The sequence below is a fragment of the Montipora capricornis genome, chromosome 6 (assembly GCF_036669925.1).
Source record: "Montipora capricornis isolate CH-2021 chromosome 6, ASM3666992v2, whole genome shotgun sequence".
Lineage (NCBI taxonomy): Eukaryota > Metazoa > Cnidaria > Anthozoa > Scleractinia > Acroporidae > Montipora > Montipora capricornis.
Genome location: NC_090888.1, coordinates 56,793,560 through 56,811,059, shown reverse-complemented (window position 1 = coordinate 56,811,059; position 17,500 = coordinate 56,793,560). Strand labels below are relative to the sequence as shown.

The 17,500-nt window shown below is 38.0% G+C and overlaps 1 protein-coding gene across 1 annotated transcript in view; it reads left to right on the top strand.

Moving 5' to 3' along the window:
* The window catches only part of LOC138052580 (intersectin-1-like), an 82,688-nt gene that overhangs the window by 1,048 nt on the left and 64,140 nt on the right, over positions 1 to 17,500 (top strand). The window contains exons 3-12 of the mRNA XM_068899116.1: positions 688 to 751; positions 1,160 to 1,800; positions 3,637 to 3,700; positions 5,597 to 5,877; positions 9,415 to 9,677; positions 11,125 to 11,274; positions 11,727 to 11,867; positions 12,677 to 12,761; positions 16,247 to 16,386; positions 17,411 to 17,500. The exon at positions 17,411 to 17,500 is cut by the window's right edge and continues 103 nt beyond it. Of these exons, the coding sequence (XP_068755217.1) occupies positions 688 to 751; positions 1,160 to 1,800; positions 3,637 to 3,700; positions 5,597 to 5,877; positions 9,415 to 9,677; positions 11,125 to 11,274; positions 11,727 to 11,867; positions 12,677 to 12,761; positions 16,247 to 16,386; positions 17,411 to 17,500 (1,919 nt within the window). The remainder of the gene's footprint in view (positions 1 to 687; positions 752 to 1,159; positions 1,801 to 3,636; positions 3,701 to 5,596; positions 5,878 to 9,414; positions 9,678 to 11,124; positions 11,275 to 11,726; positions 11,868 to 12,676; positions 12,762 to 16,246; positions 16,387 to 17,410) is intronic.

Here is a 17,500-nt window from a genome sequence, read left to right as displayed (position 1 = left end):
GAGGGTTTCTAAAATATTCTATTACAGGCATTCTGAAGTGTTTCACTTTCGTAAGACTGCTAAAATGGAGTATTTTAAAAGATACCATCAATCGCGTCTGCACAGATGCAATTTGGGTGAAGGAGAAATCTTTTTTTGAAAATGAATATGCACAGCTTAATGTTAATATATGAAATGTGAACTATCATATTTCTCTGCTTTTATGCTTATAATGTTGTTGAGCTTGTTTTCAAGGATATTTTGTCATGTTTTTCTTTTTTGTTCTATTTATTCAGAATTCCTGTAATTTCGAACTTCCATCATCATTAAGTCATTTTTTATAATCTGAAACAATGGGACATGGAAAAATATACCATCAATGATAAAGTTGAACAACAATCAGTTATTCCTTCATGGTTATCAAGTTCAAAGTTCTTGAATAGAATAAATATGTACATTTATATAATAAGGACAATTTAATGGTGTGAAATGTTCAGTGGTGTTAACCCATTGCTCCCTGGGAGTGAGACTTGACAGATTAATTTTTACTCTGTCTAACACCAGATGATTATTTTTGCTTGTTAACTGGGTGCATACTACATGTAAGGTGCCTGAGGAGTCAATGGGTTAAAACACTAAATTGTTAAATTCTGAAAAGTGAAAAAGCTGTTTATTGGCAATTCATTTTTCTTTTTATTCAATCCAAAGGAGAACAAGCTAAGAAATATTTCCTTAAGTCCAATCTTCCACCAATGGTTCTAGGACAGATATGGTAAGTTTAGTTTTTTTCTTATTTGTAACAAAATTCTACTTTAAAACACTACTGCAAAATTAATGTATTGGAGAGCTTGCAAGATGGCAGCAAATGCATCACCTTTTTTACAACCTGGGACCCAACTTCAACTTCACTTTATTTTGCACTTAAAGTTTTGAAGTTACAATATTAACATAAAAAAAGAAAAAGATACATATATAAGAATTAACGGTGACACTGGTCTCTAGTTTGTGCATGGAGGCTAAGAGAACCACGAGGTTATCGAGTTAGACCCCTTTTTTGAAGAATTCCTTAAACATTTTGGGCCTGGATTTCAGGCGAAATTTTCGAGCCCTTGAGAAATGCATATCTGGAGATAAATGGTTGTGTCTGAATATTTTTCTTTGTTTTCTTGTTCTCTTGCAGGAACCTTGCAGATCTTGATCGTGATGGTAAGATGACCATGCAAGAATTCACCATCGCTGTACATCTTATTCAAAGTAAACTGAAAGGAATTGAACTGCCAACAACACTTCCTAATAGTCTGAAAATGACTTCCATGCCTAGCACATTTCTTGTGGGGCAGAAGGCAAAACCTGCCTCAGACTGGGGTCAGCCTTCCATGTCAAATTCATCAGTATCCAATGGCTTTTCCAAGGTGGGCATAATGACACTGCCTCACAAGACCACATCCTCAGGCATTTCATGGTCTGGAATTAATCAGTCTCCACCACAAACAAGAGCAATGGCTACCTCTTCATCAGTGTTTAGCTCTTCATTTGGACCTTTGTCAACTGGAAGCATGCCTTCAACGTCTTTATCATCTACATTCAATCTTGGAATAACCAGTGGTTTGAGCACTGTTTCTCCAAACTCTTCAATACTTAATGGCCCTGGAAATCAAACTGCATTTGGTCCTGGTTTGGCCAGTGTCCAACGGGCCAATTCATTGACTGCAAATTTTGGCTCAAATGCTGGACCCTATGCAGCTATAACACCAACAAGTAGACTTAAGTATAATCAAGTGTTTAAAGCAAATGATTTTAAAAAGACAGGATTTTTATCAGGTAGGAATTTCACATTTGAGTCTATATTTGGGTGTTACATGTAGTATAGTCAAGCTGAAGTATATTCATTCATCTTTCCACTCATAAGAAGCTTGTTACAGTATGTGTGGCTAAAAAAGTACATGTAATGTTATCACAATTAGCAGTTGTGACCATTGACAGAGAGTCGGGTCAAAAACGAATTGACTCATGCCATTCACCGCTCAGTTATTGGTAAAAAGTAGACTGCTAGTTTTGCAAACTGAACGAACGAAACATGAGCAGAACCTGCAGTAAAATGTGTTTGCTTTTGGTGGAAAAAGTAATTTTATCAAGTGGAAAGCAACCTTATAGGAGCTTTGCAAGTGCAAAGAGCAATGGGAGATTGAAACTATGCAATTTTGAATCAATAAATAATTTATTGATGCAAAATTATTAGATCTGCTAATAAGGCAACCGACTAACTAACTTATTTACCCATTGACTCCTGAGCCAGCCCCAATTGATGATTTTAGTAAAATCGTCTGGTGTTAGACACTTAAATAAAGTTCCTTTCCTTTCCTTTCCTTTTATATTACAATCTATTAATAAAGACCCACTCCCATGAGTCAATGGATTACTTTATCCATAATATTAGTTCGTTAATCCACTCTTATAAATTTTCAGATTATTGAAAAGAACTGTGACCTCTCACACGAAAAACGTACACTAACAGTTTGTTGTTAAAGGGCTGAAGCCATTGGGTACCCGTTGGGTACCCATTGAAAAGATTTGCTAAAGCGTTGGAGGCGTTGAGAAAGTTGTTGGGATTTTTCCTTTACCCATTGAAGGCCTTCAGAAAAGCTGTTGAAAGTAATGTGTTCTAAACCATTGGAAGCACTGGAAAAAGTCGTTGTAGCGCTCACGAAACCCGTTTGTCACAACTTATAGGTCAATACAGTGTAATAACCTGAAGTGGGATTCTCTTGTCAATGAAATGGTAGGCAAGGCTTCCAAATGACTGCATATATTACGTCTGCTAAAGCGAAGTGGTGCACCTTTACATGATCTCCTTCGAGTTCACATAGCACTAATTATGTCGGTACTGGAGTACTGTTGCCCTGTGTGGCATTCCTCTCTCTCTCTGTCCAGCTCTCAGAAAGAATCGAGAGAGTGCAAAAACATGTGTTACGCATCATTTTTCCTGCCTCCCACTACGAAGACGCTTTGAAGCTGTCCGGTTGCACGACTCAGTGCGCACGACAAGATCTCTTGTGTCTCTTGTGTCTCGTTGGAAGTGTTGAAAAGCGTTGGAAATCATGAAGAACTGTTAAAAACCTTTAACCGTTGAAAATAAAGCCGTTCAGCAACCCGTTGAAAGCGTTGTGAAAAGGGGTTGGAGAAAATCAGCACAAACTGTTGGAAAAAATTTATAACCCATTGAAAGCGTTGAGAAAGCTGTTGGAAAAACTGTTAGCTACCTGTTGGTTAGCCGTTGGTGTTTGCCTGTTTAACACAAAACCGTTAGTGTACGGTTTCATGTGAGAGGTCACAACTTGTATGCAAGCACATTATTGCTTGAGCTCCCCCAAAGCGCAAGCAAAGAAAATAATGACTTTCTATGCATACTGATTGCTTTACCTCAAAAAAGCACTAAAGCTTACTGGAAAATTGGAAAAATAAATTGACAGTAACCACATTTATGCATACAAATCAGACACATTGGTTTCACACACACATGCAATGGAAATGCACTTACAGTGTTTGCATGCACAAGTTTTGTACCCTTTCTGTACATGTACAGTATCTGCGAGCTTCAGGTAATTAAGTACAGAAACAATGCATAACACTTCAACTTCTGTTTGTGTTGGTCTATAGGTGATCAAGCTAGAAGTATGTTAATTCAGTCTGGTCTTCCACAAGGAATTTTAGCTCAAATATGGTATGTTTTTAGGTTGGGTAGGCCAAGAAAAGGTTGACAACTGCCTCTTTTAAATGCAACCGAAAGTGCTTATTAAGTGAAATCAGTTTGGAATAGTTATGAAATTTACCAAATCAAAATACTGTATGTAATTATGGGTGTATGAATTTTTTACCTTACCTGTCAAAATTATGTAAGTTTAGTAGCACCTGAAGTCAAGCTGTTTTGCTCAACAAAAAAGGACTTGGTTGAATTTGTTGGAAAATGCCCATGTTGTGAGTCTTGATGTTTGGTGTTGACAGTTTCTTTATGCTCATTCAGTTCTAGTTAGGTTTGTTTTGCGTGGTGGTATCTCTTTTGGTATTAATCATTTTTCGCTGCAAATGGAGCTCACTCCATTGCAGACACTAGCAGCACAATAATAGTAATAATAATAATAATAATAATAATAATAATAATAATAATAATAACAAACAACAACGACAACAACAATAATAATAATAATTATTATTATTATTTTTTATTATCATTATTATTATTTATATCCACCTTCATAACACTTAAAGTGGAGTCAGTGGTTTGGACTATACTGTACAATTCAAGTACCATTTTTGGAGCTAAATAGTCCAATTTCAGGCACTCCTAACATTGAACTTTTTTTCTTAACCCATTGATTCCTGGGGCTTCCCCATTGACGAGTAATATCGTCTGGCGTCAGACAGGGCAAAATATTAAGTATGTCCTGTTTAGGCTGGTTTAGGGGTGAATGGGTTAAGATGCTTGAAAATTTAGGATTCCACACTGTGCCTCCTTGAAAGTTGCTATTTAGTATAATGTTAAATGATAGTAAATATTGTAGATTATTATATACTCAACAAAATATCTTGTTTCTGATTGGCCAATGGCGAATGCATAAATAGGTTATAGAGTGCAATCCAGGTTATAGAGTGCAATACGGAAGTTGCTATGGAAACACCGGGGAAGCACAAAATTTGAACACCAAAGTGAAAAAAAATGACTGACAATCGGTTTGCCTTGTCAAACCAAAACATCATTGAGCAACTTAAAGAAAATGCGAAAAACAAAACATGTTGAAAGCTACACAGACCTGGTTGAATGTCTGGCAAACATGGGCGACTGAAAGAAAACTAAACCCAAAACTGGGAGAATACAAGCACGAACGAAGTAGTGCGTTTGAGTAATTTTGTTGAGAATATAATAAATAAAAAATCTTATGAACCTGCTTGTGCATTTCGTGATTTATGCTCACTCGTGATGTTTTGAAAGTTCTCAAATTGCAATCGCCTATGGCTCGTGCAATTTTGAGAACTTTCAGAATATCACTCGTGCCCATAAATCACAAAATGCTTTCCATTCATGTGATTTCCTATACTTATCCAGAGAGGATATTTGGTCTACACTTGATGAAACCATTATCAAGCAGCAGTGCTTAAAAGGGCAAAGGTCCTTGATTACTGAATACTGCTAATTCTAAATTTGAAAATGAATGGTAAAGGTTTGAATTTCCTGTCAGCAAATTTTGGTTGCCATTACAAACTACCATGCTGTGCACCAGTGATCGAGAACGTTGATGGCACTATGCGTTGCATAAATCATCATCCAATAATATTGATGACTTAGTTGGTTCTGTTGGAGCTTGATTTATCATGTGAATAGAGATATCCATCTAAGGCCATTGACTACTTCCCCTCCCCTCCCCTCCCCCTCCCCCATTGAAGAGTAAAATCGTCTGGCGTTGGACAGTGTAAATTGGACAGTGTAAAATCTTTTAAGTCTCACTCCCCGGAGTCATTGGTTTACACAACTGAGGCCAGCAGAAATCTCATCTGTGGTGAAGAATTTCAAAATACCAGCAGTTGGAGAATATCAAGCAAATTTTCTCTCTCTTTATTTCAGGAATCTTTCAGATTTAGACAAAGATGGTCAACTCAATATTGAGGAGTTTGCTTTAGCAATGCATTTTGTTGAATTAGCAAAAGTTGGGCAAGCTCTTCCTCCAACTGTTCCACGGGAGCTCCTGCCGCTGGCTTACCAGTCACAACAAACCAATGCAAACAACATGCCACTTGCTCAAGAGGGCAGAGAAAGGTCTGAAAGTGGACGGGAGAGGAGCGGCAGTGAAAGGGAGAGAAGTGGAAGCATAGATGGGAAATCAAGATCTGGTAGCATTACAGTTTGTAAGTTACCTATCATTGAAACCCATGTGCAAAAACAGGAAGGATCCCAGAAGTGTGATTACCGTTACGGTAGTTATTCGGTTAAAAGGCGCACTCGGTTATAAGACGCACCCCAAACTTAGCACTTTAATCAAGCTAAGTTCTCAAACTGAAAATTACGCGAAAATACTGGGTTATAAGACGTACCAAAAAATTGAGAGTTGTCAAAAGGATGTGATGAATTTGAGAACAATAATTATGCGAACTCTTTTGTTAACGTAAACAAACTGAAATAGGCACGCATTTAATGATATATACGTAAAAACAAAAGCTAAAAGTTCACACCTGAAATAATAAACATACAACGCATACACATTTATTTGAACCTTCCGAGTTAATAAATAGTCAGAGTTCAGACTTCAAGCGAAAGCGAACAGCGTAAAAACTCCCACGGAAAGTCATATTTAAAGGTGTGCGACAGCTGAATATCAACACGCCACCAAGGATGCAAATTTCAGTGCACAAGAAAGCCTGGATGAACGAAGAAGGTATGTTTTATCTCCACACTGTTTGTTCAGAGGAGAAACTTTTCATGCGAGCGACAAACACGTTTCTTGGAATTCGAAACAACAATCTTGGACAAAAAGGGTTGAGAATATTAAAAACAGGGGTTATTGTGCACACTACGTCCTCAATATCGCACATTATTAGCGATCCCCCTCCCCCCTACAACCAATGTTGATAAGCCCAAGTTCGACATGCTTTGTTTCGTCTAGCAACATTGATCAGGGGGGGTGGGGGCAAAAAGAGAGCTTATTTTTCATACTCGTGATCGGAGTTTTGTCCAAAAGCAGAGTTTTCTCAACAATTTTGTCCACGATTGTATTTGGTATAAACTATCAAATATCTGTCTATATGAGAGTGTGAACACTCTCATATGTTTATAGTATGTAAAACTCGTCTTCTCATAGCTGATACACAGTAAGTTGTCGAGGATTACTTGTCATACAATAATATTGCGTGAAACAAACATTGTTACAGCAGTGCCTTATTAGCCATGTACGTGAATTGTTTACATAAGATAGGGTTCTGTTTACTTTACTTTACTGCACTGCGAATTGCTGTTCTTTTACATCGTGGAATTCATACATTAGTACGATTAAGAAGTAAGAGACCTACTGAGTCCTATAACGAGGACAATATGAAGGAGTTATATCAAAACCAGTCGGCCTTGCCCTAGCTGTTTTTGCCCACTTTGGTTTACACTGATCAATATGTATATACAGATATGAAATTATCGCAGATATATTTCTGTAAGATTACACGCAATAAGGAAATTGCACGGTTAACAACGGTTACTTTTGTGTGCTTTTTAACTGACATAGATTTACGGCGAAGGAATGAGAAATTTTGGTCGGTTAACGTGATTTGAACAGATTTGAAATATTTTTCATGACCAGTCTGTTTTTAGCCAGCCGGTGTGTTAACCGTTGAAATGCGTCACTTTTTGTAAGAAATGTAGAAATCTCATTGCTTTTGTGCGTGGTTTATACTCATTAGCAACGCCTTGAGAAAACAGTAGGGGAAATAAATATAATGCCTTGCAGTTATACTTAAAATTCGTGACAATTCGTATTCGAAGACGCACGGTTTACAAACAGGAAGTGGGTTTCTTGCAACCGGAAGTAATTTGCTCTATTACTATTTTGCTCCTGTTATACCACATTCTTGTTTGCTTTCCCAAAACGTTTAGGGAACTGTACTCTGACATATTTTTCAAAGAAGGGTCCATATAGTTTATCGTATGGGTCACATCTGATCACACCTTTGTTGTGGCTTTTACCAACGAACAGCGTGACAACTTCCCTTTTAAGGCCTTGGATACCTTTCTTGATCCTAAAGATTGTTACTAATGAAACTCCTACTTCCTCAGCAACATCTTTAGCTTTGTCGTTATGATCTTGCACCTGTAATAAAATATACGCTCCTAAAGCGTCGTCAACATGACTATTATGTACCATTTCCAGTTGTTTTGATAATGAACCTCATTGATGACATAACATTGTTTTTCTTTATTACGGTTAATTAACTCTAATTGTCAATCGAATACCATGACGACATGCCTACGACTGATATATTTTCTTTTTTGTACTTACAGAACTCACACATACACGCGTTTTGTGTTCTTGGGCAAAATGATCCCCAGACAATCTTGGACAAAAAGGGTTGAGAATATTAAAAACAGGGGTTATTGTGCGCACTACGTCCTCAATATCGCACATTATTAGCGATCCCCCTCCCCCCTACAACCAATGTTGATAAGCCCAGGTTCGACATGCTTTGTTTCGTCTAGCAACATTGATCAGGGGGGGTGGGGGCAAAAAGAGAGCTTATTTTTCATACTCGTGATCGGAGTTTTGTCCAAAAGCAGAGTTTTCTCAACAATTTTGTCCACGATTGAAGGTTTGAACGATTGTATTGTTGTGACGGGTATCACGTTACTGAGCACGTGCTCTTAAGGACGTATGCAAATTTCCATTTGTTTGCTTTTCTCTTGAAGTCGTTTAGTGTTATAAAGCTCTCTAAAAGCACTAATCTTTTTTTAATAGACAACTAGTGTCCTTTTCTTGTGTTATTTAAACTGCAAGTTCTTCTCAAATTGTGATCTTAAGATTTTGTTGCGCGAAAATACTTGGCTATAAGACGCACCCCAATTTTAGCACTAACTTGCCACCCAAAGACAGATTTTTCTTGAAAAAACCGTGCACCTTATAACCGAATAACTACGGTAGTTATGGTTTAGGATTTATATGTATATACCTCACGTATCAGTCTCATGGCGGTTTACAAAGAATTATTCTTCTTCTAGTGTGAGATCGGATTACAGCATGTAAAGGCACCTCTGGCAGTCGTTATCAGTCCATGTTGATCTCACCCACCCAACCCACCCATGTATGTGAAAGGAGGACAGACCACGACACTGGGGGGTCTCCCCCCTACTTTTCATGAACAGTGTGTGGGTTCTTTAACGTCCCACAGTGTAGATTATTAGGAAAGATTTTGAGACAGGACTGAGGGTTTTAAGGTCCTGATCCAAGAAGGCTTGAAAGTCTAACCATTCACTAGACAATCATTGGCCAAACTTACCTTTTTGAGCATCCAGGTTGATAATGCGCACACACGAAAGAATAATGTTGATGAATTAAAAGGGATTGCACTTCTGGGATCCCTGCTGTATGTATTCTCAATATCCTCATTACTGTTCAGGTGATATCCAAAATACTGAAGAACCCTGAAAAATATGACAAAACCACCAACTGTTTTACAATAATAATTATTATGTTGTGGTGTGGGTTCAGGTCATAAGGAGACAAGACATATTCATGTTTGGGGAGCATGTTCAGACTACTATTTTTGCAAACAAAAATTAGTGCTCATGAGGATTTGTAGGTCAACTTTCTGTTTCCTAGACTTGTCACACCAAATCACTTTGCTCTGCCTCTTCCTCTTGTCATCAATAATAGTTTCAGTGCATTTTTGCTGTATTTTAATCAACAGTCACATTTGAAGACAAAAGGAAAGACAATTTTGAAAAAGGACGTTTGGAGCTAGAACGAAGACGCATGGAATTGCAAGAGAAGATGAAAAAGGAGCGAGATGAGAGGGAAAGGAAAGAGGCTCTTGAAGAAGAAAGAAGACAAAGGGCCAAACTAGAAGCTGAACAGAAAAGACAAGCAGAGATAGAGAAACAGCGACAACAACAGCTGGAGATGGAAAGGGAGCAGGAAGCATTGAGGAAGAAAATGATTCAGCAGAGACTGGTACATTTATAATCAACTAAACTCTTCCTTAATTCTGGATGTGGTGCCTCTTCTTCTAATCAAGTTTTTAGCTGCTCATATTTTGTTCGCATATTTTGATCAAGTCATCATTCCGGCCTGATGATTAAATGGACCATGCACCACTCAGATTTTAAAGTGTTGATTATGGCTGTTATGAAGGCTTTATGATTGATTGTAAATGCTGTGAATGTTTCTGTTCAAGCTTATAAAACATGTTTGTCATTAATTTTATTCAGCTGTTGCTATCTGAAATTCCAGGGGCAAAGTACACCTGCACATCTAATGCAAGCTGCCACTCATTCATAAACCAGACAGAACTTTAATGTGTACATCCGGATATTATACAATGTACATGTATACAGGATATTTAACAATTATTCCATGAGCGCGCGTTGGATATGAGATGATAGATAGCTAACGAGGCGCGTAGGGCGGAGTTGGCTGTAATCATCTCATATCCATTAAGTGTGAGTGGAATAATTGTTTTATTAAAAACGCCCCCAAAATATAGAAAGCTAGACTACAATAAAAATAAAAAGGCCCAAAAAATCACGCATATGCTTGCCGTGTTTGTAGATCATGGTATAATGGCTCATAACCCATGATGGCTTAGCCAATCAAAACTCTCAAATTGCATTATGCAATTATCCAGTTTTTAATAATACATGTTATATAATAACCAAATCAATGCGCACACTCTGATTCCAAGGTCAATCAGCTATGTTTTATTGTGCCAGTAACCTCATGGAAAAATTGCGCGTCTTCTGAATTATTATATAAAAGCAATAGACCACAAGTTTGTATGGTTTATAGGCGTGATAAACCACTTGGAATGTTGGAAGAACACTCGAAGAATTCGTAAATCCATTGCCTGCGGCTTGTGATATACAAATTCTTCTTGTGTTCTACCAACATCCCGTGTGGTTTATCAGCCTATGAACCATAGAAACTTGTGGTTCATTGCTTAATTAGAAAGAGGATTAAGTTTGAATGGCAAGAACACTTTATGTTGTTTATTGACAACTCCATGGGCCTTATAGATGCTGTAACAGATGTTGTCCAATTATGCACCAAGAACCAATGGGATAGTCATAAATCAAAATTAATGAAACTCCTCACAAATCTGGCATACTGTAACCATTGTTTACAATACATGAAGATAAGATCATGTTATCCAGTGATTTTGGCCTGCAAAAACCTCTTAAGATACCTAAATGGCAGATACGGTCTACATTGTAGTCATGTGTGTGTGTGCTACCAAACACATCTAACGAATGGAATATTATTTTTATTTTGCACTGTATTGCCCACACCTTCAAGCTGCAAGAACTCAACAATGTTTACATTCCAAAACATCAAAGAATTCCTTCTTTAAGTGAAGCATATTTTTATGCTAATGAAGTCTTTTACAATAACTCATTTGCAGGCTGCCCAGATTGAGGCAGAGAGACAAAGACAACTGGAATGGGAAAAGCGTAAAAAAGAGGAATTATTAAATCACAAAAATATGGAACAAGACATTGTTAATAATTTGAAATCAAGGGTTCAGAAACTTGAAGAGGAATTACTTAAAGTGGTAAGTTCAGTTCATATCACACCACCTGGAATAAACAATGACAAAACATTATTTTGTTTTCAAGGTACAAAGCATTTAGGTAACCCTGAAATATGCCGGAGAGGTCTTGGGACTCTTAAGAAACACCCCCTGAGCCTGCAGTCTGAGCTCAGAGAGTTGCTATACAAAAATGACTCAAACTATGAGTTGTGGACCATATTAATTTTGCCCACTTTGCATCTTGTGTTGTATCTAAAATGTTTTCATGCCATTTCAAAAGCTTCTTAAATACCCTGACACCCACCTTCTGTTCAACCAAGGCAGTTGTTTGAACTCTGATTAAGATACTTTTTAACGAAAACCTGGCCAGGCTACGATACACTGTACAAAAAAATGGCTGTGGTAATCTGCCAAAGCTGGAATTAACTGTTAGTTCTTGTTTCAGTAACTTGTTTCCTTATTGTCCTTTTTAGACTCAAGTGAAAAATGAAGTCCAAGAGACCTTAGATAAAGAAAGACAGACATGTGTGCAGTGTCAAACTTCGCTAGCCCATATAAATCAGAGCAAAGAAATGAGATATGCAGAAATTAGTAGAGTGCAGTGTGACATCAAGGTGAGTTTTAAGGATACGAGACTGAGATGGTCCTCTTTCACGCTGCAGAAAATGCACATATTATATTCTTTTATGATATGGCTACAATAGTACGCACGCTCTGATTGGCTGCTGAGCGGGCAAGATTTTCTTGAACAGGCCAAAACTGAGCAAAAAAAGGCCATATAATAAATAACGTATTAACCTCGTTTGTTTGGTCATTACCAGGAAATCTCAGACCTCAGCCTTGAAGTATACATACACATGAAGGCCTCGGTCTGAGATTTCCCTGTAATGACCTCACTTTCGATTAATAAGTGGTATGTAATACTTAGTAATCAGGCATGTGGGCTGTGCTGGGAGAATGTTGGTCAGAGGTCTTGACATTACGGAGTGGGTGCAGATACAGTGTAGTCTCCTAATATGGTTCCAAGTGAACTTGGCAGGTAAGAGATTCCCCATCGATATTCACGACTCATGCTGCCACTTACAGTTTAATTCCACTGAATGTGAATACATTAAATTTTATTTGCACCACTGCAGAAAGTTTTCAAGGCGTTTTTTTCCAAGGCGTTTTTTTCCAAGTCCTTGTGACTTAATTAACAGAAAAAATATATCTACTGGGATACTGTTGCATGTAGTTTTTCATCTCTTTGGCTGCTTGAGATACTGAATTTAACCAAAGAAGTTAACCAAACCATTGACCTGTGTATTATTGAGCTAGCAGAAGCTGCAAAAATCAATAATAAAAATAAGATTGTTCTTGTGCTTCTCTTGTGCCCTCCAAACTTCTTAAGTCTGTGTACTGAAAAAGTTTTTATTTTTGGCAGGAGTCCCAACAAAGAATCGTTGTTACGAAGAAAGAGAGTGAAAGGCTTGCTCAAGAAATTCACCAAAGTGATACAAATATATTAGGTATGGAATAATTTAATACAATTATTATGCTTTATATTGTTTATCTCCTCATTTTTCTTTTTCCCAGCATCTTACAGGTGGTGTCTGTTCCTTTGGGTTCCCCACCCAGGGAGTGTAATACAGACGATTGGCACCATGTGACAATGATAAGCAGCATTGGGCATGTGGGGTGGGGTGTCAATTATTATTTAACCCATTGACACCCCAAAGATGGGTTTGATTCTTAGACTTGGCGTCATATGTGGGTTGAGTTGTTGGTTCTCTACTCAGCTTCGGGAGGTTTTTCTCCAGGGAACTCCAGGTTTCCCCTCTCCTCAAAAACCAACCTTTGAATAGATATGTGTTAAATTGATTTGATTTCTGTATCCCTAATTAGTACCTCAGTACTAAACACACTTGACACTTACATGTAAACAGAGTTCATTATTATCATCATATCATCATCATCATCATCTTTTTTTTTATTTTTGGGATGCGGTTGGTCCTTCACTGCTTTCAGATACCTGTTCCCCAGGGAGGAACAGTGAGGGAGAGAAATGTACATGTATGCCCCTAGACCATAATCATGAGACGGCTCCCTTTCTCTAACACACAGCTCAGTTTCACCCTTGTCACTGTTAATGCTCAAGTACAGATCAGCATCTTAACTTGATTCTCTCTGCAGTTCAAATATACATGTATATGACTTTCATATATTAAGTTTCATCAAAGGTATATGTGACCTCACACGGGAAAACGTACATTAACGGTTTAACGTTAAACGGACAAAACTAACGGCTAACTAACGGACGGGTAATGGAAGCTAACGGTACCTAACGGTATGCTAACGCTTTTACAGGCACCGCTAACGGTTTGCAAAGTCATGCTAACGCATTGCTGCAAGCGTCTAACGGTTACTTCGACTAACAAGCGCTTCAGAAGCAGCTTAAAGCGTTAAAATGGTCAGCTAGTGAATGGCTAGAGGCGTTAGACGGTTAGTGAATAGAATACCTGAAAGCTTTTAACTGTTGGAGGAAGTCATTTATCCGAAAAACTAAACTAAAGTTGAAGCGTAAGCCTAACCGGCGAACAATAAATAATTAAGTGCTGCAGATTTTTAACCCATCGACATACAAACCGGCCGTAACCGGCCGCGCGCGACGACCCCTTAATTATCGTAACCAGCAACAAACAATCATGGCGGCTTGATCTTAGGCCTGCACTCACTCCCCCTTAGTGAATCTGTATTTTTTGTTGTTATGGAGATTTAGGAGGATAATTGACCAATCATTTGTCATCTTGTTTTGAGCATATTTTGACAGCTGATAAGAGAAGATAAGAGACTCAACAAATGAGGTCTGACGAACGTCCGGCTGATGTGTGAGGTAACGCATCAAATGATGGCGATATCGCTACTTTTTTTACGATTTGGAGGATAAAGGGAGCTTTTATGGTTTTCCCGTAAGAAGAGGGGATACTAGTGATAGCAATTTTGATTCAGATGGCTTTAAAAGTGGCGATGAAGACGGTGACAGCCAAGGCACGAATGATGACACCGATCCTGAAGGAAAAGACTTGCTGGAAATGACCAGCTCGATAATATTCAAGTCCCAGATTTCGTGGAAGCCACTGGGGTTTACTTTGTTTTAGATAATCGTAATGAATTAGATATTTTTCTTAGTTTTCATAGGAGATGATATATGGGAATTAATGGTAACCGGAAAGTAGTTATACCCGTCAAAAGCTCTTGAATACCTCTGAGCGCACTGCTTGTTTTCATGAAGTAAGCCACGCAGAATTTAAGGCCTTCACAGGGTTTGACGAAATAACTAGAATGCATAAAATCCAAAAACATTTATTCACTACAGTTGGGAGTCGCCTTGTGTTTTGCCATAGGGAGATACCCGTATTTTTCGTAATGCTCTTTAAGTCGACAAATCGAGAGTAGCTGACGCCATAAAAGCACAAAAACATGTCCTTGCAAATTGGTTTCGACCGTTAATAAAATGAGCAACGAGGACTCCTTTTTGCATCCAATGAACTCAGCTCGGGTGAATGTCTGGATACAGGTTAAAATCACAAGATCAAGCTCTGCACTCGACAATTCAAGGCAGTTGTTTAAATTAAACAATACTGTTTCTTCGGTAAACTGTATGGAACATGGACCGTTCTTTGGACCAAGAGTACAACCACAGCTATCTCGCAGAAATTTCTTCACTTTTTCCCCTACTTCCTCAAAATCTTCTGCTTCGTGTTCAATCTCGGCCATCACGTTGTGAATTAAAACTAAACTCTGCACTTCCAACATATTTCGCAATGTTATGTTGTCATGGAAATGTTTTGTTTGACAAAAGGACTGGGACTTGAGACCATTTTATTTGCATACTGTGTTGGCGATCCCTTTTGTTGGTTTTTCATAATAAATCAGTGGGTGCAATGAAAGCATTATTGTGACACTGAAACAGCAAATGATTTTACGAGCGACTTCTTTACTCAAGCTCTGCTCTGCGATTGATAAAAATTTATTTTTGTATTCAGGCGATAGCCACGCAGCGAGATCACTATCGCACTTATTAACTCGATCGCTCTTTCTATTTAAAGCGTTTACATGACTTGTAACTTTGCCCTCCACCTTTTGTTGCCAGGATTGATCTATTTTTGTCAGTTATTCCTCAAAGATAATTTTATGTAACTTTTTAGGGTAGCAGTTCGTAGAATACATTCATAATCATCTCAATGCTTCGTAAAGAAAATACAATCTGGGGCCGGGGTGGCGGAAGAAATCGCGGCAAGTGTTTGGCTTTTATTCAGTTTATTCTCACACTTGTCTTTTATGAAGATAATGCTGGCTAGAACCAAGTTTTCTTTCTGATGTTACTGGACAAAGAATAATATTATACGCAATTAAGAGATAGCATCACATGACACAAGTATTAACTTACTACGAGTGGTATTTGAGTGCTCCGATCCAAAAGCACTGTAACAGTTACGGTCCTTCTAACGGCTAAATGAATTAACAAATGCTAAATTTTTGTAACAGTTACAAGGTAACCACTAACGCTTTATCCATACTACTAACGGTTTGGTGAAACTGTCTAACGTTGACTAACGGATTACTAACGGCTGACTGATGATGGCTAACGGCTAACTAATGCTTTCGGCCGTTAAACGTTAAAACGTTAGTGTACGTTTTCCTGTGTGAGGTCACATATCCTGTACAGTCTCAATATGAACTCACATCATGACCAGCTCCCAGGTGGCTTGATAGCTCAACTGGTAGAGCACTGAGATCAGGGTTTAAATTCTGTTCATGCCAGAATATTTTTCAGACTTTCCTTTTGTTACTGCTCAACTTTACAACATTATTAATAACTGCAATGATCAGCATCTTAACTCAAAACTAGGAACAGTGTTTCCTTCTTTTTGCAAACGGTGTGTGGGTTCTTTAACTGATGTCAAATGTAAATGACAATGATATCATGGCTGATGTTGGATCATTTTTTTAGGTGATACCCATGGGAATGTCTTGGCCAGTGTACAGGACTCAAAAGGGAATTTGAGAAGACTGCAAACATTACAGAACAACATGGAAAGAGTCCTCTCAGAGAAGTTGAAAGAGTTAGACACAATGAATGCTCAAGTAAAAGTTAGTGCACTCAGTGGTGGCTATTGTTTTTCTATGCATCTGCAACTGGTTAAAGTGCCCCTAACCCCAAAATACTTTTTCACTAAAATGAATCATTGCACCTATTCGAAATGCATTGCAGCCACTTTTACCTTTTCCTAACAAATCCTGTCTTTTTATAGGCTTCAAAACTTGCAAAAAACAAAGCATTTTTGTTCACGACCGAGTCAGAAGGGGATTGGGTCTATTCCTGACTTGACATCACAATCTAATTTGCATGCATGTTTACAAAGAGTTAATGCAATGTAAATCAATTTGTGACGTCACCTCAGGAATAGACTGTCTCCCCTTCTGACTCGGCCATGTCAACGTAAGATGCTTGGTTTTTCGCAAGTTTGAAGCCTATAAAAAGGAAGGATTTGTTAGAAAAAGGGAAAAAAGGCTTCAATGCGTTTGAACAGGTGCAAAGATTCATTTTCACGAAAAGAATATTTTGGTGTTAAGGGCTTTACTCAGGATAAATTTTCATTGAACACTATTGTACAGTTGGGTCTCAGTTGGGGAAAGGATTGTTTTAGCATTGTTTATAGTGTTGTTTTCTTATGCAGTCATAAATCACTGGAAAAGTCACGGTGCAATTGAAAGAATAACAATATTATTTGGCTCTTTAAACAATGCTGATTTTTGTTACATGCCATACAAACTTGTGGTTTGTTCAGAAATGTGTACCAATGTGGTGCACGCTCAGTTACATGTATGACCAGGTTATAAAAATTAGTAGTGTTTCCCCACTCCCGACCCTTCTCCTCAAGTAAAAGTGAACAGTTACATGTACTTCTGTCTTTAGTTTTGGCCCAAGTAAGTCAGGACATTTGATAAGAGGCTGCAGCACTTATTGGATAATTTAAATTAATACACATTTTAGTTTCTTGCAACATCATACCTCAGAAATAATCACTCGTACAATGTATACTGTACATGCTCTAACGGCATCTTCACTTGATACCAAGCAACCAGGATTTAATGGTGTATTTCAAATTGACAGAACCTAAATACAAGTATGGCACAATTATCTGGCCAAAATGCCAGGTTACATCAAGTTGCAGAAGCGAAGCAAAGAGAATACACCATCTGG